This window comes from Limanda limanda, chromosome 3 (genome assembly GCF_963576545.1).
Source record: "Limanda limanda chromosome 3, fLimLim1.1, whole genome shotgun sequence".
NCBI classification, from domain to species: domain Eukaryota; kingdom Metazoa; phylum Chordata; class Actinopteri; order Pleuronectiformes; family Pleuronectidae; genus Limanda; species Limanda limanda.
Window position 1 is genome coordinate 5,425,991 of NC_083638.1, and position 23,594 is coordinate 5,449,584.

The 23,594-nt window shown below is 42.9% G+C and overlaps 1 protein-coding gene across 1 annotated transcript in view; it reads left to right on the plus strand.

Moving 5' to 3' along the window:
- myo9aa (myosin IXAa) overlaps positions 1 to 23,594 on the plus strand; it is a 103,546-nt gene that overhangs the window by 639 nt on the left and 79,313 nt on the right. Inside the window, exon 2 of the mRNA XM_061068690.1 lies at positions 22,525 to 23,495. Coding sequence (XP_060924673.1) covers positions 22,611 to 23,495 — 885 coding nt within the window. The 5' untranslated portion in view covers positions 22,525 to 22,610. The remainder of the gene's footprint in view (positions 1 to 22,524; positions 23,496 to 23,594) is intronic.

A 23,594-nucleotide genomic window follows, 5' to 3' on the forward strand; every position in this document is an offset into this window, starting at 1 on the left:
TTAAATAAAAACAATGGGGACAACAAGTCAATCACATCTTCCCCAAATCCAAGTGAGCTCCTTAATTGGCTTGATTTATTCAAACAACAACACAAAACAAGAAAACATTTCATTTACATGCACATAATTAAAAACAAGCTTCAAATCCCAAACTGCAAAAAAGCTGAAACTTTTCATTATTAAATAAGTGAGACAGTTCATCTCTTACCAACTCACTTGCCTGATTCTCTTTGCAGCTGAAATCATAATTATATGATGTCAATAAGTCAGATTTCAGAGAGGGATGTGTTTTCATCTTTAATGCTGCTGTTATGCATGAAAGGAAAGAAACAAGATTAGCAGACAAAACAGCATCGGTGCGTGTGTGAAGGATGATGCAGTTATTTCTCTTACAGGAGGGAGAGATATGCTGGTCTGAGTGTGTGGCTCCAGCAAAGTGGGATAAATGTGTTCCATGTATTATTAAGCAGAGGTCAGACTCCAGCTCCTGTGATGCAGTGGGAGCAGCTCAGACTGCAGAGCAGCTGTAATTGAACAGGGAGGTCTAATGGGGTGAAGAAGCTGCTGAATCATGGGGCGTATGTGTACGACTCAGTCAGCGAACTGAGAGACGAAGCTTTACAACACTCAGACGTCCTGCTTCTTCTGTGTCGTATCAGGGTTTATGGATTTTTTATCTGATGTGGTGGTTCCGCATTTTCTTTAGAGGCCTATACATTGTGTGTGTGTGTGTGTGTGTGTTGCTCAAGAGAAGGCTTATCGTCCCTGTAGCTTGTCGTACTGGCTGATTATCTTTATTTTTTAAAGGAGCAGTTTCCAGTAAAGAGATGGTAAACAGACTGAAGTTATGAAGTGTGTTTCCAGTCTGATCGAGTCACAGTCACCATATTCTTATATATTTAATTTATATATTTATATATGTATATATTTTTGTTGTTTTATATATATATTTTATTGTACTTTCCACTCCAGCAGCACAAGAACACTTCCCTACTGGACACTGACACTATCACATCATTGCATTCCATTCCTGTATCTGTAAATATGTTCTCCGTAGGTGATTTTTGTATGTATGTCAGTGTGGTGTTCAAGTGTTAACTGTATAAGCTACTGGATGATCTGAATTTCCCTCGGGATTCATAAAGTATCTATCTATCTATCTATCTATCTATCTATCTATCTATCTATCTATCTATCTATCTATCTATCTATCTATCTATCTATCTATCTATCTATCTATCTATCTATCTATCTATCTATCTATCTATCGTTCTATCGTTCTATCTATCTATCATACAGCGCTTTGTCTATCACACACTGCATCTTGCCGAAGTTAGCATGCATACTGGAGGAGCGAGGGATCAAACCACCAACCTTCTGTTTAGTGGATGACCCACTCTACCCCCTGAGCCACAGTCGCCCTGTACAAGTGCTGGTTTGTAACGCTAACACAACCTCTCAGCATAAAAACATTTAGTGTGGCCAGAGTCCAGCTATTTCCTAGTGCCGGGTCAGAGGTTACATCTTGTGTCCTAACTATCCTATACTGGATTATTTAAAAACACTTCTATTGATGATGGAGCCGGTCCCCACATTGCAGCTGTAACAGCCTCCACTCTTCTGGGAAGGCTTTCTAAAAGATTTCTGAGTGTGTGTGTGGAAGTTTTCACTGATTCATCCAGTAGAGGCTTCGTGAAGTCAGATCATGATGTTGGACAAGAGGCCTCTAGTTCTAGTTCATCCCAAAGCTGTTGGATGGGGTTGAGGTCAGGGCTCGTGGTCAAGTTGTTCCACATCAAACTCACCCAGCCGTGCCTTTAGGGGCCGGTGCTTGGGCAGAGTCGTGCAGGAACAGAGGAGGTTCTGTCCCCAAACTGTAGAATTGTCCAAAATGTCTTGGTAAGCTGAAGATTTCCATTCACTGGAACTAAGGGGATGTCCAATGGGTCTGAAAAAAACACCTGAATTCGATGATGAAGAGTTGTTACCCAATACTTTTGTCCATATAGTGTATGTGGATCCAAATCCAAAACCCCCATTGATCTCACTGTATTGATCTGACAGTGAAATATGAATTTTATTAGATGTGGAACAGGATTTCTGTTGTTGGAGCTAAACGTCTTCATCTCACGGTGCTGTGGCAACTTTTGAGATAAGATAAGATTAACTTTATCTTATCTAAGGACCAGGTGTAGTATCTGCTGTAAAAAAAGCTAAACAGGGACATGCTTATGCATACACTGTTAACATACACACCTTATAACAAACACATTGTACAACACATACTGAAAATATATCAGATGGCCTCAGAGACTCATAATGATTGTCTTGTTTTTGTCTTTAGATTTAGTAGAAACCCTTATTTCATTGATTCACATCCGGTTCCTAGTAGCTGTGAGTTTCCCCCTGAGAGCTGGTCCTGAGCTGAGATCTCTACAGGTGATGAGAGTAAAGTGGGCCTGTCCTGCAGGAATGTGAGGTCTGAGAAGACACAGCTGCTGTAGCATGAGAGGCGGCCGAGGAAGAGACTCCGGCAACTGGTCGCCGTCGACATCTGACACCCCACAGGCCCCGTGTCTGCTATTTCTAAGAAGAAGACAAAAAAAGAAAAAATACCCTGGCCTCTGTTTGTATCACCGTCTGTTTAGGGAGAATCTCACCGACACCACCTGAAAGCTTCAGTTTGAGTCGTTGCAGGAGCTACTTCCTACAGATGTGGTTATAAAAGGTTTCCAGGATTTGGATAAGACAAAACATTTTGATGCAGTTCATTCTCACAGCTGCATACTCGTGATATTCAGGCACTGTTCTCTGAAGCTGTTTTTAAACATGAACTCCGGAAGAATGTCCGGGAAATTGGGTCCGGACATTTTCCAGAGTTCGTCCTCCACATGTTAAGAACGCAGCCGGAGACTTTTGGGGTCAGACGAGTTCACAACAACAGGAAAATGTCTGTGGCATTCAGGCGAGGGGCGGAGCCTGGGTGGTGCCTGCAGGGGGCGGGACATGACGTATGCTTTCTGCTTCAGAAATCACATGTTTTTGTTTACATGTTGGCGTCTTTTACATTTAGGTCACGCCTCTTTCATCCTGAGATATTTATATTCTTCCAGTTTCGTGTCCATCATGTGTTGGACGCCTCATCAACGTCCAATGTCAAAAAAGACGTTTTCTGCTGCATTCTCACATGGACTCACTCTGACATTCTACTAGAGGACTGCAGGAAAAGTTCAGGAAATTACTCAGAGCACCTGACTCGGAAATTTTTCGGCATGAAATGTTCTGTTAATCAGTCACCGGTAGAGATGGTGGCTGTAATGCAAACATGACATGAGATTTAATAAGATTCCTCAGTGTTTTACAACCACTCTCTGTTTCACAACTTTAGTTTCAACATTGTAGGTTGATAAGAATCGTTTTACTTATCGTGCTCCTTGTACATGTCGGAGAAATTTGACAAAAGCTTTGGTATAAAATATTTATAAGCAGGAAAACTACTTGAAATATTTAACCCAACGTTCTTTTAACAGTGTGATATTTATTTGGTGAAATAAAGTATGTGAGGGGGGAAAAAGCAGGTTTGCATTGGCTGCTTTAAGTTCACCACAATGACCTACATACATTATATGACCACTTCATCGGTTTCTGTAGAATTCCAGCTATGAGAATAAGGTCACACCATTTTATCCCAGATTTCATCTCATTGTTCTTTAAAAACTGAGTTTTTTAAAAAGTGCAGCGACTCTTCAAAGGGTATATTTTGTTCTGCAGATGATTAAGTTAACAATCCTCCGTGTTGTGACTAGTTCTTTGCACATCTGCAGCAGCGCCCGAGAGCATTGGTCCTACAGTCTCTACCATAATCTGAAAATGGGAATGACCCCATCATCGGCCCCTGGAGGAAACACATGATCGGCACGTCCTGAAATGTGATGTGGCCGCAGGATTGTATGGCGTAAATGATTGGCATGCACATGAAGTCAATAAAGAGGAACCTGCTTGTGTTGCACTGAACAAAGCTCCCCATTCTTTAGTAGGCCATTATATGAGGGAGGCTTTGGCCTCAAAGGCTCAGCTTCCCTGCATTTTGCGTTTCCCCTCATTAACTCACTGGTGCTAACAGTAGCTGGAGTGGGATGGAAAGAAGAAAGTGCATTGTGTTGTTCTTTGCAATTCTGTTAACGTGAAATGAGCTTAACTTGTCCTTTTTTTTAATGAATCCCTCAAAATGGCAAACAGAGTCAACAAACTGGATCTGTTTGGAAGCTCAGTTTGTATTAAATTACATTCCATCCTCCGAGGTTTTGTTTTGGAAAGAAAAGTGTGTGTTCAGCTCTTTTTGTAGCTGAGTGGTAATTTAATCAATGCTTGAAAAATCACAGAAAATCCAAATATCAGAGAAAAGAGTATCAACCTTGAGTTTCTTCTTTATAAATAGTCTCAGATCAATCTTGGCCTTCCATTATTCATTCCATCTTTCAGTGTTTTGAAGTGAATGGTTAGTGGCTTTGTTGATCACGTAGGAACTGCTAATCAGTGTAAGAGGAATCTTAATATGGCAAATCGTAAACACACTCATAAAACGATATCTAGGTGAAGTTACAGATTACCTATCAGTAAAACCTCCGCATGGTGTCACAGGTTCAGGGACAGAACTCTGCAGTTTACAATGTTCATGTTACTGCTTGGTCCTGGCCGCACAGAGCTGGAAACTAAAGTTAGGATATGCTGAATTTCCGTGTGTCGCACAGCTGTGACAATAGCGACCGGCCCCCTGCAGCCTCATGGTACAGACAGGACAGGGCCGGTGGTTAATCCTCAGGCATGTGCTGTTGTGTAATGGTTCACAATACTGTCCGTTTGCAGAGCAGCCATGGAAATACTTTAACCATCAGTCAGAAGTGCCATCGTCTTGTTGAAGCCTTCGTTTATGTCGTAGCACCAGGAAATATTAAAATTCTTATTTAGTTGTTTTGTCTCCAATTGTTTATGTTTTGTGTTTTATTCTTAACAGTAAACCTTTAATATTGAAACTTCACGGAACATATGGAATAGATTGTTTGATTATTTGTTTGTTGGTTGGTGGAGGATCACACAAAAACTACTCACGGGATTTCCACGAAACCTGGCAGAAGGATGGGTCAAGAAAGAACCCATTCAATTTGAGCCTTCACGCGAACAAAGTGGTGAAAACGATAATGGATCTTGATGAAAGACATATCTATGGGACTGATATCTATGATTGTGTGAAATTTGATTGAATTTACTGGGACTTTTTGGGGCCTTGGGGCAGGTTTGTGTTCTACTGAGTGACGTCTACTTCATTTCTGGAGTACAAGTCAAGAGAACAGGAAGAGAGAAAGTTAAGAGTAGTGTCTCTACACTGCTGTTATCTGTGAGATTCTGTCAGTTTACAGTTGTCTGTGCACTGTCAGAGCGAGGCGGGAGGGGAGGGAGAGCGGAGAGGGTTTGTGAGTAAATGACAACAAACAGTGCGGCCCAGAGACAGGCTCGCCAATAGTTGGCAAACTCCTCCTATGTAATTTATAGTAGTTATCAGTAAACCCGATGATACAGGCTACTTAAAGAGGAAGTCTACTTATTCAATGTGGATTTCTGGTCAGAAGTGGAGCCCGAAAAGGGTCGGATTTCACCGTTCTTTTATTTGCCAACTTTCATCGTTATTACTCCCACTGATGTGTTCCAGATCGGACAGTCAATGCAGTGACTTTCTGCTTCTTTGTGAACTCTGCACAATGTGGAGATTCCCCTTCACACATGGAGCACACAACAGGAGACCGTCCATGTCAGACATGTTCTCACCTACTGGTTTAGATGAGAGGTGGTGCCCGGGAGGCTGGACAATGGTCCTGCTCTTTTCACACACCGGCTCAATGGGACACTACACAGACTTTGTGCTACAAGGGAAAGGCCGGGTAGAGCTGTAATGTCTGGTCCAGTTGATTCGGACATTTGGTTTCTCACAAACAGCTCCTCCAGGTCATGTCCAGATAAGCTCAGGGTTGCAGTACATGAGCAAAAGCCCTATGATGGAACGATTATGGTCAGAAACCCTGGAGAGGATTAGAGGGTCCCTATTGTCTCCACAAAGTCAAAGTCCTCCACTCAGCCGGAGAGAGAGGCTACTTAGAAGTGAAGCTGTTTCAAAATGTTCCTGCTCTGTGTGCCGTGCTGACTAACGTGCACCACAGAGCAGATGAGCTACGGAAATAGAATCAAATGGATTTGAAAATGGAGAGTCTGAGCTGGTATGAGCTGAATCAGGGCTCCGATAGAGGGTGGGACTGGTCTGACCTTTCTAGATGTGAGAATGAGGCATTGTTCTGAGAGCGGACTCAGTAGTTTACTTCTGGATGCTAATTCTCTGTCGATACTTGTTCTCGTTTGGTGAAATGAGTGTCAGGATAATGAACCTTTGCAGGATCGATGCCCAGTCAACATGCAAATGACAGGTACATAACGGGCAGGAGTCATACTGAGGTCTGCCTTCCTGCTGAGGATGGTAAAAACTTCTTGAATGTTGCGGATGTAAATTACTAAAGTGTTATTGTCTGATCTCCTGAATCCTTGTATTCCTGGATCCACATTTTTGTGTGCATATCTGTTTTTATATATGTTGAATGAACAAAAGTATATCATACAAGAGGCGTAATGCTTGTTCCTTCATGTCTACAAACTCTTATCTCTTTTGGTCGTGGTTTTTGTTGTTCTCCACACGTACGCTAGAAACTCCAAAATAAAACAAGACCATGCATGCTGTCTGGGGTCGTGAGAAGGCATTCTGGGAAATAAAACTCAACCTAAAGTTTAGTTTGTGAACGCTCTTAGAGTCTCACTAACGTCTAACCCTCGTCTCCTTGAAGCCTGCAACCGAACCTGCGTTATCATGACACTGCAGATCTCGCTGTCTGTCTCTCCCTCGACCGCGGCTTCGACTGCACCACCGGGCTCAGATTTCAAAAAGGCTGCGGTCTGCTGCAGGCAGCGAGACAGCAGTTGTCCTCTGTCCTCAGAAGAGACAGCGAGAGCCTCGGTAACACTGCCCTGTAATTACAGGTCATGTTTTTTCCTAATACGCTAAACAGATGTGCTTAAAATTATGCTTAACTTTCAGAACCCGGGTTGGACGCAGTGACCTGTCATTACTATCAGCTGGTGGAGGTGAGCACTGCTGCTCTCCTGTTTGGGATTTGGATTTGAAGTAGATTCTCAAATCCAAATCAATTACTTTATTTCTCTTTTCTCTCCGCGACAATTTAAAATATGTTTTCAAAAAAAACCTTATGTGAGTTAAGTTCAGTCAAACATAATGTTTTTTAAATAGTATCTTACAAACCACAAACCATGAATATATTGAGTTGACTGAATCGGTTACATAAATCTAAATATATTAAATTTATGGTTTCTTGTTGGGATGGTATATTTCAAATTTGTTTCCATGAACCATTCAGCTTTGCAGACTTTTTTTCTCTACCTTATAATTCAGTTTGTCGTGATTTACATTTAACAGGATTTGACGGCCGACTGAACTGTAGGTTGTGAGTCTGTTCTTGTGTAGTGGATTTGTTTAATTTGCTGGGCGTTGAGTATGGAAACATATAAAACACACCGACTAGCAAACGTGTCCATAATTTTACATTTTGCATCGGCAACATCTGATATATATTTCTTTGTCACATTTGCCTTTGATCTCATGGTGCCCACTCATGCTCCATAATTCATGGTGATGTGAGTGTAGGTGTTGAATGCCCTCAAGGAAGAAATCCTCCCCGTGTCATTGTGCGGCGCATCACAAAGGAAAACCTGACAGCTAATTTAATCAGATTCACAGCAGTTAATTGACCATGAAGATGAAATGAATCATATGCGTCACGAAACGGAACTCTGTGTCTTTCCAGGTGTTTCTGCGGCTTGTTCAAAATGAGTTATTGCCTTGAAATGTCTTCAATATGATTTGGACATATCTTTGGATCATTGGTTGGATCATCAAATGCTACTTTCTCGCTTTTAAAAGTGTTTTCAATCAAATAGTTTCAAGCAAATTGAAACAAAAACTTCCAAATCCCATTTTCCTTTTGCAAGTTTAGACTTCAAACAAGTCTTTTTATCGTTTCATGATGGTCTTGAATGTAACTTCTGCGAACCTGCAGAAACCTTTGTCGTTCTCATTTAGCTTGACTTGCTCGCAGGTATCCACATTAGGAAACAGTGTTCATCTCGCTGTGCACATTACAGGACATGTGCGCTCATCACTGTGAGGTTGGAGGCATCTTGGCACTAAGCTGTGTGAGTAGTTACAGTCATTACTGCTCATCTCCGCTCAGCTATGAAAGACGAGATGAGTCCTTTTGGCATTCGCAGCCTCTCGTACTCTGGGTGTGTGTCTGTGTGTGTCTGTGTGTGTATGTGTGTGTGTGGATGATTCCTGTTAACCCTTCCTCTATGAAATGTGCGTTTAAGTCTTTACGTGTTAAACGCAGCCCGTCTGGAAAGTTGTCTTTCTCTTGCTGAACATTTCTGGAGGAAATGTGTCGGTGTCCTGGCTGCTCCTCAGCGCTGGCTTCCCCCCCGGGCCAGGGGCGGGTGAATGGGTCCGTTTGGCCCGACAGACCCTCTCTCTCTCTGAGGGGGAAATGGAGTGTGCATAATCCAGGTCAATGATACCTCCTAGTCCCTCACTGTCTTCCTCCTCTTCTCCTCCCTCCTCTACTTTCGTCTCCTCGCCAACCGCTGCCGACAGGACAATCTGACCCCACCCCTTAATGCTCCGGACATTTTCCTGTTGCTATAAACGCTTCTGACCAGAACAATCTCCTGCTGCGTTCCTCATATGTGAAAATAAAACTCCGGAAAATGGCCGGACCCATTTTTCCATTATATTTTCCAGATGTCATGTCTAAAAGTGGCAACAGAGAGATACAGGATGTTTGATACTGATATTGATATTCACATTTGACTGATCCTTTTATTTTTATTATTTTTATCCTTTAAACCATTCCTTAGAAATGCACTGGGCAGGACAGTTAGGAAAGATCTCGACTCTGTAGTGGACAAACTAGACGTCTTGGCATTTCTCTTCACTAATATATCTGCAACTATTTAAAACCTGTTAATATATCAGTTAAATATCTATTTTACAAAGGCAGCATGCATTTTTTTTTTAATCTATCATGCCATATTTTGTTCCGAGCTGCACTTGTGGTTATTGAAGTTGGAAAATATCTCCCCCAGTTAAAAAAAAAAATGGTTAAACGGCCTCTCTACTGTTTTAATGTTTCTGAAAACATTCTGTAAAACACCCCCTGTATTGATTCAATTAACCTTTTTCGTTATATTATTGGAAGGAAGTAATTGAACATATAGATTTTCTGCATCTGACGACTTTATGTCTTTTTTTAAAGCAGTAGCTGTTGATGTTCCTTCCATTCCTTCGCCTGTTTTACTGCTGGGCGGTGCACTTTTCCTACTGCGTCGGCCAAATGTAGCCTGTGAAGCGTCATATTGATATTTCCAGAGCGAGAATGGAGTCTGAAAGGGGGGGGGGGGAGGCATTTTTTCCACTCTCTAAAACAATAAAATGTAAATGTGAGGTCAGTCTAAGAGCAAGGGCCTTGTTTTAGACTGCGTTGTCATACAGTACAAACTATTTTCTCCTCTTACAGTAGCTTAATGAGACTATAATTCAGATAATTACAACGTATGGAGTTAAGGGGAATGCAGCCGGGCCTGAAGAGAGAACTACTCTCTCAATGCCCCATGAAGTGCACTGGGGTTTGTGGAGGATGAAGGAAAATGTTTTGATCACTGTTATTATCACATGTAATCATGTCGTTTCCTCGAAGCCACGCTGGCTTCTGATAACAGCCGGTCAATAAAGCATTAGCTCACACTTCTCTGGTTTTATGTCTGTGACTGATCTGCACTTTGGCTCAATACATATGCTTTTACTTTGTCAAGAAACAAGAGGACTCATGTGGATGGATAAATAAGAAGCAGCTTTTCAGAGCTGCACTGAAGTCCCAACATTTCCCGGAAACAAACGTCTGAGTCAGTTGCTTTGTACATTTTCTGGAACTTGTCCTGCCAGCTAAATGATAAATGTCTGGAAAATGTCCTAGTAGAAATAGAGTAGGAAGTTTTCCAGAAAAGTCCCAGCGATCGGACGTTTCTATGACATTTCTAACATGTGACAGACACAAACGCAAATATCTCAGGATTATAAAGAGGAGTCACACAAGTAGAAGACAGAGAAGAATTGTCAAGGACAATGAGCATCAAGAGGTTTAAACGACTGATTGATTGCTGCTCTAACAAGGCACCACCTCCTGCCTGAATGTCCAGTTTCCCTATTGTTGTAAACACGTCTGACCCGGACAATCTCCTGCTGTGTTCTTTATACGTGAAAAGCAAACTCCAGACATCTTCTAGAGTTCCTGTCTGAAACCAGCCCATGTACCAAGCATAGGAGGCAAAGAGAAGTTTGTGTATTTGTGCATAAAAGCTGTTTTGGTGGAGATATCAAAAACCAAAAGAAGGAGTTGAGCGACAGATTTGAAGACAAGTAGAGGGTTTGTAGATTTCTTTGTGGGGGGGCAGCTCTGGAACTAGACATGCAGGTTCTAACAAAAAGCATCAGTGGAACGTGTTCTTCGTGCTGTGGAGTCGGCACCATATGTCACTCGAGTTCCCACTGTGTGACCGTCTGTGACTGTCTAAATGTCACATGACTGGTTGTGTTGCATTGCACAGAGCCTGCACTGAAGAGAGAGAGGGACCTGGTCTCTGTCTCTCTGTCACCACGGCCTCATGTTGGTTTTTGGGGGGTTTTGGATATTTTTTTGTGTTTACAAATCATGCTACTGATATTATTTAGATAAAGAACTTAAAAAATTGTAAAAGTAGTGGGAGTAGTTGGAATAGATGACGGTGGAGTTAGGGTGTTGTTGTGTCGAAGCACTTCCCGTCTCACCCAGAGCTGCTGTCCTTGTCCTGGGAGTGGACACAGGAAGTGGAATTCTGCGCGGCAACAACAGAGGAGTGGTGCTGTTCACTCCCACTGTTTCATTCAAGGCTGCTGCATTTTTTAAATATCAGCTCCTGTCTGTCAGCAGCTGGTGGCAGAGTGTGAAGGCTGGGAGTCAGTTTGATGACGCTCACCATTAACTTAAATGGATTAACCACCGAGGAACCGTGAGAGAATCGTCCTGCAGGACAAACGTGACACGGCAATCACTTGTCACCACTCACATGAAACGGGTGTGTGTCTGTATGTGTGTGTGTGTCTGTGTGTGTGCGTGTGTGTGTGTGTGTGCATGTTCCCATTCCTTCTGGCCTCTCTCTCTTTTTATGAGGGTCTATATTTACACAAATCCAACCGTCATTTACAAGCCTCAGACTCAACCTCAGACTTTGGAATTGTTCATTTTCTGTCCAAACATGAAGTTAATTAACAACGTTTGATGCAGAGTAGAACTCCGGGAGCCAATAAGTGAAAGGGAGAGAATCTACAGAGTGTAGATATCACAGCTCTGTCTTTACAACGTCCTCTGTATTCATTTCCTTCCTCCGCTCTCTCTCTCTCCCTCGTCCACTTCTGGCAACAACAATAATAGTTCCTTACACAGCGAAGTTGCGGCTCTTAATTTAGCAGACACACATGGCAGTTCCTCCAGTGTCGTATTGCCGTGTTGCCTGTGTCACCTGTTGGTGCTCGGCCGGTGGAATGTGGTGTAGGCGCAGCGCTTCGATCAGAGCGAGCAGCCGTGGTTCTCCTGCGCTGTGTGCACAGACGGGCCAGAGGGGCCTTCAGTCATTTGTAATTACCGTGTGGACAGTGATTACAGTGTGGACGCGTTCCAGCCCGGCTCTGGCCTCACGGACTCAGATGTCTCGATAACACGCCCGTGCTAAGAAGTTGTAGTTTGTTAATGGATTGATCCCTCTGCGCTTTCTTTTCTCCGGTTTCATCCAAGAGATTGCTCAGTTTGTTGGTGGTTAAGGGGTTTTCCTGAAGGTTTCCACTGACTTCTGTGTCTAAAATGCCACGTTGACCTAAAATGAGGCAAAGAAATAAGAATTTAAGGACAAGACAAGTTTTTTGTGTGAAATTTTTAGTTCTAAAGCTTCAAATCCTGCATGCTTTATGTTCTTTAGCCCATTTCCGAATGTTTATAATGTGAGATAGGTAGAACAAGCACCCTAATGCTCACTTAGATGAACCCAGAGACGGCAGATTGTCCTTTTGTACATAAATGGGTTGAAAAGGTAGAAAACAGCTTCCAATTGATCTTAATCTTGGTGCAGATCCAGATTGGGGGAGCAGATTCTGCAGAAGTCTTGTTACTGAAATCGTGGACTAAACCAGCTGTTTAAACTTTATCAACAATAAGTCGAAGGCGTGATGTCGGCTCTGTCGTTATTTCTTTAATTTCTCGCCCCTTCCTTTCTTCCGCTCTCACTCTCCATTTTCCCACAGCTCAGATTTCAGGAAACCAACATCCTCTTCTCTCTCTTTCTCGGTCCGTTTCCGTCTCTGAATCTCTTTCATTTTCTCCATCTCGCCGTCTGCTCTGTATTTTCTCCCTCCTGCCCTTACTCTGAATATTTCGGTCACAGCTCACGTTCCACACCCCGGTCACCACTTCCTAGTCATTAGCAGCTACAGAGACTTGAGGGCACAACATGCAAAAAGAAAAAAAGAACATATGTTTTGCTGTGTTTTACTGTCGGGCTCTGAAAACATGTTTCTGTCAATGCATGAGAAAAAAGGCGCTTTCCTCCTCGACCTTAATTGACAAGTGAATTCAGGACGGCAACTACTCATCTCCACTCCCTGAAGTTCTGCGGGACTCTGATGACATAAGAGTGGTAAATCTGGCTGAACTAGATATTAAGGACATACTGGTGTATTTATTGGAGATGATACTGCTCTGATTTTGTTGCAAGGAATGCTTGAGTCAGGACCTGAGTTCAACCAAAGACTGATTCCTTTGGTTTTCAGGCCGTTTTAAGAAGTTCAGTGTTCAGCTGTTAAAAGCAAAAATTATAACTTCTTGTATTTATCCTTAGGACCCTTAGGGGGGTCTCTATACGTCCTGGCTGGTGACCACTGGACTAGGGTGCAGCTCAGCCCAGATGTTTATGTCTGAACCCGTCTGAGCAAGAGGGAAACTAACCACGCACAACCGTAACCCGACAGAAATTCTGCACTGAGTTTGTGTTACTGTAACCTCCAGATGCATGGTTGTTGTCTGTTTCCGACTACATGTGCAGTGACAAAAATCAGGTAGGTTAGCCCAGCCAACATGACCCAACCCAAATATATATATATATAACCAAACAAGCTCAGGTTGGGTCTCCACACTTTACACTAGACTCAATTTTTGTTTTCTTTATTGTCCTGATCAAGTTCTTTTGCTGCTGAAATCTCCAATCTGAGGTCTTCACTGTTCGGCATCTTACAATACACTTTTCAATATCACATATACAGTATATCATGTGTTTGACGAGAGTTCAGATATGTAACCATCCTGTTATGTCATCAATAGTTCATGACTTGAACTACTCAGGCAAAACTGCTAATAATATAGTGTTTTTCTATATTTCTGAGTCGAGTGTCCTCAGCAGACGAGTCCAGCCTCAAGTCTCCAGCTCTGCTCTGCACCGAGGAGCAGAGTTTACCAAACTATGGAAAAATTCAACTTCCTTTGTGTCCAATTGACAGCATCAACTACAGCAGATCAGTTTACAGCACCACCTAACACAGCAACATTTAATGGGCTGAAAAAGTCGTAAAGTCAAGTCGCTGAGGATACATGTTAAGTATTGTAAGGTAAGAATCAGATTTAAAGCCGATTTCAAGATTTACCCTGATGTGAATCCTTGTGATGGGCAACCCAAGCTTGGTTGTAAAAATCAGGAAATATTAACAAGAGAACAAAACTGGTTCTTCTGCAACTCTACTTCAGATGTTGAGCTTCTCTCAGACACTGCAATCACAAAGACGCTGCTCAGAGGAAAATAGTTCCTGTGTTGGCAGATCTACAGTTTCTGTCATTCCCCCCAGAGAAGAGTCCAGGTTCCACAGCAGAGAGCTCAGCCCACCACACATCAGAGCTCTGAGGGAGAATTAGCACGTATTAACTGCAATTTAAACTCAACCCCAAAACCAAACTGTTCAAGACGCTGACTAAAATGTTGGCATCCCGCGCTCCTTGTTTTCCATTTACCCAAATTAGCGTCAAACACGGTCATTCAGCAGCGAGTTAAACACAGGGAGAGGAAACAACAGGCGGCTGAGCTGTATCCTCATGTTACAGTCAATTTACCACATGGTCCAGGGAGAAAAGGTAACCTCCGTCAACCATTCACTTCCACACCACCTCGCTGGCCGGGCTCAGTAATGGGGTTTCACAACAGTAGCCAGGCTTAGTCAACTGTACCAGCTTTTATCTTTCTGGGTGGTGTTGACTCTTGAGGCTGCAACCGACAATTGTTTATTTTGGTGATTATATTAACGTCCTAATTGTTATTTAAATGGCATAAAATCGGGAAAAATGCCCGTCACACTTTCCAGAGTCCAAAGTGACATGAAACGGCACAAATGTAAAGATCCCGCAATATACAATAATGTAAATCAGAGACAGATGAGGACGGAACACAGCGGAAAATGGCACAGTGACAGTAATGTGCTTGGTTTGGTGACGTAGACACTTCTCACAGGAGCTGCTCGGTTAAACCACTGCTGCCAACACGCTGTCCAGCTGGATCGTGCTCCCAGAGCTTCTTTCCGTTTTACTCGTAATGCGATTTTAAATCCGACCTGGCTTGTTTTCAGAATTGTACATTATTTCCTTTATTAACAATTTACAAAGTTGCCGTTACACGCTGATCTGACCCGAACTAGAAACTGCAAACTCTTAGCTGCAGATGTTTGGTCCCGTTCCCTTGATTTATTACTTAAAGGAGTATTGGTTTTCTATCAATCATCCAGGGAAATATTTATTAAACGACTGGTTCACTTTGCAGGTTTTTCCTGTTTCTACTTTTATGCTACTTCAGTCAATGCTAGATATTAAGTTTTTACACTACTTGTTTGATGGACTACGTTCAACGGGTGAATAAACCAGATCAGAATCTTTAACAGTTAGGTTCTGTGAGTTCCTTATCTTAACAATATAAATCCTCATTGATGCTACAACCAGTGCAGATAGCTGCATAATCTACAAGCAAACAGACAAATCAGGAGCTAATTAAGAAAACATCTAGAAAATGCTCATTATTCAAAGTGTGACTTTATTAAAGTTACTGAAGGAAATTAGCTCAAATGTAAGAAACCCGCTCAGTTCATCATTCGTTGTGAAACACTTTTATCAGCTGTGGTACTTACAGCGTGTGTGTGTCTCTTTGGTTGAGTTGTGAGTACTTGCAGAACATCTGTTGTCGATTTGATGCTGTTTTCTGAATTTGCTTGTGTGTTTTGCTTGTGTTTGCTTAAGTTGCTGTGTGTTGCTCTCTCATGGCCTCTGTACTAATGTCATATTGTGGCAGAAAACAAACATTTCGTCCGCGAACATTTAACTGTATGAACTGTTGCGGTTCAGTTGTGTGTGTGTGCTGTCGTTTTGTGGACGCAGCGTTAGTTTGTTCGTTTTTGCTGGAGCGGGAGAAGTTGTAGCTCTTTGTTTGACAAGGTCAAGGCCTCTCTCTCGCTCTCTCTCGCCCTGAGCTGCAGAGTTGCCGGCAGGCCGACGGTGAACCAGTTGTGTGGGAAGCTGCAGCGGCAGAGTTGTGTTACACATTGATACGTTTGGCGCAGAGGAACGATGACCTGTAATTATGTGTATGTGTGAGTTTGTTGAACATGCCGCTGCTCGTGTGGCACGTCCACGTCCACATCAATCAGGTGACCCGTCCACTCCTCTCATGCTGCAGCTGGAGATAGAGGATCTACTTCTGCGGTCTGAGGTATCGTCCACATCTCCGTGGATAATGCCTTGAACTTGTAAAAAAACATCCTGCATCTATTCGAGATTTTCAGGCTTCCTCTGTTGATCGTGTATACAGACTGAAATGTTTCAGTTTTTATTCCTGCAAATGCAGCAGGTATTGTTTAGTTACCTTCATTTTCATTATTTCTATTGTGCGACTCGTAATCACACATTCCTCCTGAAGGTCAGGGTTTTGTTTCCAGTGGCTCGTGCCCATCCCTGTTTCTGCGTTTGGTTTTATGACTGCTTCTACTGTAGGTGTTTTAAGACTGAAGTGTAATTTCCTCTGGGGGGGTTGGGCCGGTTTCTGAAGGCAGGGGCCTTATTAACAGTGGGGAAATGGGTTTCTGTGTGGTGGTATGCACAGTCTCTCTCTCTCTGTGTCTTATCTGTTCCTTATCTGTGCTGTAACACGCTGCCATCATTAGTTTCTTCTCTCAAACACGTGGCGACAATGAACTGAGGTCATTTTATTGCACACACGCCCTATTGTTACAGAGTTATTGCAGTTTGTTTCTTAACGTATAATTGACTCACAGATGATTAACATACCTGGTCATCAACAGAAACCACTGCAGGTTTCAAACCTTACACCCAGAAACATTCAGGACATCATGTGAAATCTACAGGATTTGATTTTTAAGAATTCTAACTATGGGATTTTTATGAATGTGTCTTCAAATCAAATCAATTCAAGTGTATAATCTCATTAAAGGGCAATCGAGCTGCAGGCAGGCATTAAACAAACACATAAAACCATTAGAATGCAAAGTTAAAAAAAGAAATACTTGACAGATGACAGGGACAAAAACAAAGCACAGTATCACAACATGAAAAAGAGCAAAGTCCAGTGCAATAGAAAAAGTGTTGGTGGTGTCTTATTGTGCAAATTCAGCATATTAGTCATTGTCACAGTAGAATTTGGGATTTGTCATTCAGGAACATCTTGTTCTTGAAAGCAGAAGCTCAGGGGGTCGGTCCGTGAAGTTTAATATGACTGTGACAAACAGTAAATACAAGATGACACACCCGTCTTTATGTAACTCTGCTATGATCTGAACATGAAGGACAGACTGTGTCACTCCTCACTAATTATAAACGCACCCAACAACACAAGACTGATTACCAGCACATACATCAGCCATTGTTGTTTTAATATAAGGTTTGGTAGATTTAAAACTTGTTATTGCTCGACGCTTTGACGTCTACCTTATTTGTTCTGGACCTTCAGAATGATCAGTTTAGTCTGGAGTAAATCATCAGGTGTGAAAGGTGCCTTGGACGTGGTGCGACCTGACGGGACAAAATCTGGTGTCAACCAAAAGAGGTCTGAGCCAGGATCAGACTCAACCAGGGTTTGGTTTGTTTGCAGTGTGAAGACACGAGTTTCTGACCACTTGCAGGAATGTGAGACAGCAATATAAATAGAAGAAAAGAAGGAGGTGGAAGAGAAGTAAAGTTGAGCCTTGGTGCAGGAGTGAGGAGGAAACGCCTCAGACGATGATGATGTTTGAACCATGAGGACGTTCATTTGGTGAATTCATACCAGCGTAGATCAGTGGGCCTGGAGGTGGTAATACTGGTAGTATTACCATAATGATGCTCATGTCTTTGCCCAAAATGACTACAACCCGCTGAATGGACACACCCGTCTGTAAACCAATAAAAGTCAAGTATAGGTAGACACAGCCCATGTGGGTGATGACTTCAGACCACATCACTTTAGTCTGCGCCCTAAATTTCAATGTAAAACCAAAACTAAAATGTAAACAACTAAAAGGTCCTGTTATTCAACTTTATGGAAATAATTTGACAGAAGGAGCCAAAATACAAATTGCTTTAGCATCGTTTAGGGCTAACAGCCTCAGTCAAGATGTGAACAGTAGTTTTTATCAACACCTGATTGCAAACTCACTTCTATAATTGATAGAAAGCAAAGGCGCGGCTGTGAGAAAGCAGCAGTGTGGTCCCTGGACATGTAGCTAATAAACACAGCGGCTAAACTTGGCACCACCGCTCCTGCCGGGGAACAAATGAACCCACAAAAATGTGCAGACTACATGTGAGAGTTCACAGACCAGTGCCAACGCACACGCCTTAGTACAACGCACACACATTCCCAGCGGCTGAAGGTACAATAAAGAGCCACCAAAACATTATGAGGCCGGAACACATGAGCTAAGCCCTGATGACAGTGACTCACTCACTCACTCACACAAGCACACATTCAAACACACACACACACACACACACACACACACACACACACACACACACACACACACAGAAAGATGACTTCACATCGTAGAAAGCTTACCAAACTTGATCCTTCACTTCTCTGCAACAATGGCAGCCATTGACGAGTGTGACTCACATGCTTGGACCTCGGCTTGGTTTCCTGTCGGAGGGAACCTGGACACAAGCGTCTTCCTGACAATGTTCACATTACACAAAGAACGCAAATAGTTTGGACATAGTTTCTTCCGAATCTTTGGTTTTCAGATCAGTTTCGACATTACTCTGACACTTTAGACAATTCCTGCCCCAAGTTTTATAGTTTAAAAAGTACCCAGAACTTATGTGAATTTGAGTTTTACTATTTGTTGATGTTTTGTCACTGACTGATCGACTACGTCTTGGGAACAGTCTGATTCCAGGTCACATTACCCGACTGTTATTCTTCCTCGCTGCCCATTCAGGTGATGCAACCAGATCTGTTCCTGGTTCAGTCGTTTCAGGAGAACAGAGAAATGAGGCCGCGGCAGCTTTTCTCCTGCTGCTCTGTCGCTTGTTTTCTTAAAGTTACAATTCAGACAAGCAGAGAGAGGGCTCAGGTGAACCTTAACTATTGTTAGTGTTAGAATAAGTCTCCAGGAAATCAATGCAAGTGAATGTAAAGTCTGACGTCACTGAGACAATGCTTTTTGTCAAAGTATCACAAGGAATGCTAGAGTATCACACACATGAGATATCTGCTCCACGTGTAGCACCTTGATCCCGAGCCCTGATATGGGCGCACATGTGGTTATAAATAGTAACACTGACAACACAGCAAAGTTTACAGAGTTTATTGCAGTTTCTAGAAGGAAGACACTCTGTTCTCTTGCTTCCTTGTCCATCAATCATTTTCCTAACCCAGATACATTAGAAAACCAGGAAGACGGATCATTAAAAAGTGTTACCTGCCCTTTTCTACCAGAGTTATGGATGTGACGTAACAAAAAAGAGTAATTTATTTTCTCTGCTTGTTAGATTCAGGTCGATAAAGATATAGTCCATTTCTTTCTGATAGGATATAAGAGTGATAAAAAGCTCCAGGATCTAAAGGAGTCGGCTTCCCCTCTCTTAAAAGTTTTGTTTGAAGAATTGCTGACTAATAACTGGCTGAATGAGCTGGAGCAGCCATTGAATTAATTTTAAATGTATAATTGTATTGAAATAATTACTGGTGTGAACTCATCCTTGTCAGCTCTCAGTTGTTAAAAGCTCTCACTGTAATTTTTTTTTGCATTTCATTTATTATGGATCACTAATGCATCTGTCCCAGTTCATCTACCTTTACCTCCATCACCCCCCTCCCCCAGTCTGAGCAGGATTCCCCTCACGTCACCTTGCACCACTCCCGGCTGTGGTTAAAGCACTCGTCTGTAAATCTGACACAAGTAAGATGGTAACAGAGATAGTTGTTACTGGGAGACGTGCTGGGATTGCTGAGTATTGTCATGGTTTTCCTAAAGGAGATGAGCGTGGTGTCCTCGTGTGATTGTAAACAGAGAGCTCGCCTGCATGTTCCTGCGTCGTCCAGCACTGCCTCCACCATAAATCCCCCCCCACACCCCCCTCCCTATCCTATAAGCAGCGAGCTGACCATCTGTTCCAGGCGTCAGGCCCTAACTCAGTGCTCAACACACACAGACACACACGGTATAATCATAGCGGCCTGGAATATATTCATGATGGTCAGTTGATACCTGCAGTTTTTTGGTTTCTTAGCCTTTTTGCTCATTTATGCTGGTTCACACGGAAACATATCTGAAGTTATTACGATGATATTGATTTGAGCTGCAACATATAATCGATGTTATTAATCAGTTGATTCATGGAAATCTGAACCATTTTCATAATTGTTTTTGTACATTTTTTGGGTGAAAATGTCAAACAATTAATCATTTTCATTTTTCATGCGTTACAGTAAATTAAATAATTTTGGGTTATAGACTCTTGTTCAGACAAAACAAAACATATGAAGACACTACCTCATACAACAGGTATTTTTCACATTGACTAAAATCACACTCAGGAAGGTGAATTACTCTGAAGCCCAACAGTCCCCTTACAAAACCACATTTAATTCCACAAGTTTGAATTGTTATTTGGGTCTGCACCACACTCATGAATATCAGTCCCCTTAACTTATTGACCTTTTCTTCCATCAAGATCCATGAAATATTCTCTGAGAAATGAATGAAAATGTTGAAAAAGGCCTTGCAATGTTAATGAAAGTGGAAGGATACAAATCCTGCATATCCTTGGTGGAGATAATGATCAATTTTAGGAAATAATCATTAATATTTAGAATCCGAATGTGACTAATAACGACATTTGGCCCATAGAGCAGCCACAACAGCCTTAACACTTTGATGAATTGTTGCTACGTCAGTCCCACGGTGCTGCAGTCCTTTTCTCTACCTGAGTGAGAAAGTCACATCTGATGGCAACAAGTTGAAGCCCATTCCCGTGCGCTTTGAAAATCTGTATCTGAAGTCGATTAAAACGCGCTGAAGCAAAGTGGGAACAACATGAAGACAAAGTGCAGCACGTCGCATAATGATTCCTGGAATGCACCGCACATTGCAGACTAATGATACACAAGGCTGCAATGCTTTCTGGGTTATGCAGAAGGACAAATGCATCAGCTATTGCAATTTATGCTTTATCTATGCTGTGACTCCTCTGTTGATAGAAACCAAGAAAGTATCTTATTCCTTCCTCATTAGCAGTGAAATCGTTAAATCTGACACAGGTCATCGTCCTCTGAATGCAGTGCTCCTCTAATGCCTCAGCTTTTTCAGAGACATCGCACGAATACATAGTTAAGTTTAAAAGCTTTTTTAATTTGCACTTGTGGAGACTCAATGTACAGATTACATGCAGCTCAAATTACACCCTGACACACCCAACCCCTGTTCTCTCTTGTTAATACGTTTTCTTCCTTTTGTTAAGTCCTACTAGACAAATTGTCACTTAAATAAATATGGGCAATACAAATACAATTTGATTGATTGATAATTCTACCACTGGGACACTTTGTTGTACATTGCGTAATGTCAGTAAAGGCATTTAAGTGACTTAAAAGGCTTTAGAACAATAAGTAAAGAACAACTTTTGTCCTGTTGCCGAACCTTGTTTTATGCTTGTAAGTTATGCACAGGGGAGGATCTAGTTTGTTTCTAAATCAGGGGCGGCTGTGGCTGAGGGGTAGAGCGGTCGTCCTCCAACTTGAAGGTCCCCATAGAACAGCTAACTGCTAATAGATGCACTCTATGAATGTGTGTGTGAATGGGTGAATGTAAAACTGTACTGTAAAGAGCTTTGAGTCGTCATCAAGACTAGAAAAGCGCTCTATACATACAAAACCATTTACCATTTACCATAAAGGGACCACAGTTAACACAAGGCAAGTCGAGAAATTCAAAAAGCTTAAAAACCTAAAATCCTAATAAATCGCCATATTTTTTGTTGGTGTTGTTAGTACGTGACTAGTTTGGACACTTCAGGAGCCAATGTCGTTTCAGCTAGGGCCAAAAAAGAGTAGATTTTTGTTGCTGCATTGAGTCAAACTGTGGTGTGTCGGGTCTAAATGTTAGAGAAGTGTCCAGATGCTGTCGACAGTGAAGGAATCAGAGATCAGCAGCAGCAGCAGAGAGTTCTCTTCAGTAGCTCAGTCAATAAAGTGTCTCTCAGTATCCGTGGCCTCCACTCACCCCATGATGTCACAACGCTGTGTATTAAAGTGAGTGAAAGGCCTGATTGTGTGTTCACTGAAGAGGGTGGCAGCTGCAGGTCGTGGCATTGTGAGAGAGTGTGTGTCTGTGTGTGTGTTGGTGTGTGTGCTTAGGAGCTGTGTATGTGTGTTAATGGTAATCCTGTAGATCCTCATGACTTATCCCTCATCCTCTGAGTATGCATGTCGGGTTCAAGCCCAAAAATATTTGGGCCCTTCACTCGATTACATAAAAGCATATGAGCCCCTTTTTGAAGTAATCTGACAAATTTCGTAATCTGCCAGATTGCAGCTGTGTTGTAATCTAATGCTCGACCTCAGATCAGTTGAGTAGATGGTGGAAGATTAATTTAATCATTGCAGTTTAAGATCAGAGTTGTTAGAACTGAAAAGATCAGTCGACTCATTGATCAGTCAAACACAGTCGGGAGCGAGTCGTGTTCTAAATTCTGAAACTTTGCAACCTGCAGATTAAAGATCCTTACCTTTGTCGTCTTTCTCTTTTTGCAGAGGTGATGTTGATCGTGTGGCCCCTTCCAGCCCAGTGAAGGACGTGCCGGTGCAGGGCTGCTGCTCATGGGAACTCCTGCTCCGCCATGAGTGCTCGTGATGGCCTTGGTGGCATGGGCACCCTGGGCACCCTGGGCCGGAGGCAGCGCTTCGAGAACTCGGATTTCACTGTGCGCATCTACCCGGGCGCCCTGGCCGAGGGCACCATCTACTGCCCCATCAGTGCCCGCAAGACCACCACGGCGGCCGATGCCATCGAACACGTCATCGGACGCCTCCAGCTCGACCGTACCAAGTGTTACGTTCTAGCCGAGGTGAAGGAGTTCGGTGGGGAGGAATGGATTCTGAACCCCAGCGACTGTCCTGTGCAGCGGATGCTGCTCTGGCCCCGTGTGGCGTTAGAGCACCGCTCGCTCTCCGGCGGCGATGACTACCGCTTCCTGCTCAGACAGAAGAACCTGGATGGTTCGATCCACTATGGCGGCAGCCTCCAGATGTGGCTGCAGGTCACAGAGGAGCGCAGGCGCATGGTGGAGCGTGGACTGCTGCCACAGCCTGAGTCCCAGGGTAACCACGCAGATCTGTGCCGCCTGCCGGAGCTGAACGAGCGCTCGCTGCTGGACAACCTGCGCTCGCGGTACCGCCAGGAGAGAATCTACACCTACGTTGGAAGCATCCTCATTGTCATTAATCCGTTCAAGTTCCTGCCCATCTACAACCCCAAGTACGTGAAGATGTACGATAACCATTCTCTGGGACATTTGGAGCCACATATTTATGCCGTGGCGGACGTGGCGTACCACACCATGCTGCAGAGACAGAGGAACCAGTGCATTGTTATATCTGGGGAGAGCGGCTCTGGAAAGACTCAGAGCACAAACTTCCTTATTCATCACCTGACTGCGCTCAGCCAGAAGGGTTTTGCCAGTGGAGTGGAGCAGATAATCTTAGGGGCAGGACCAGTACTCGAGGTAAGGAAACAAATCTGGGTTTCAATAACAATCTATTGTTTGTGTATGTGTGATAGTGGAACTTTGCAGGAGAGTCTGGTGGACTTGGCCTCAAGTCTC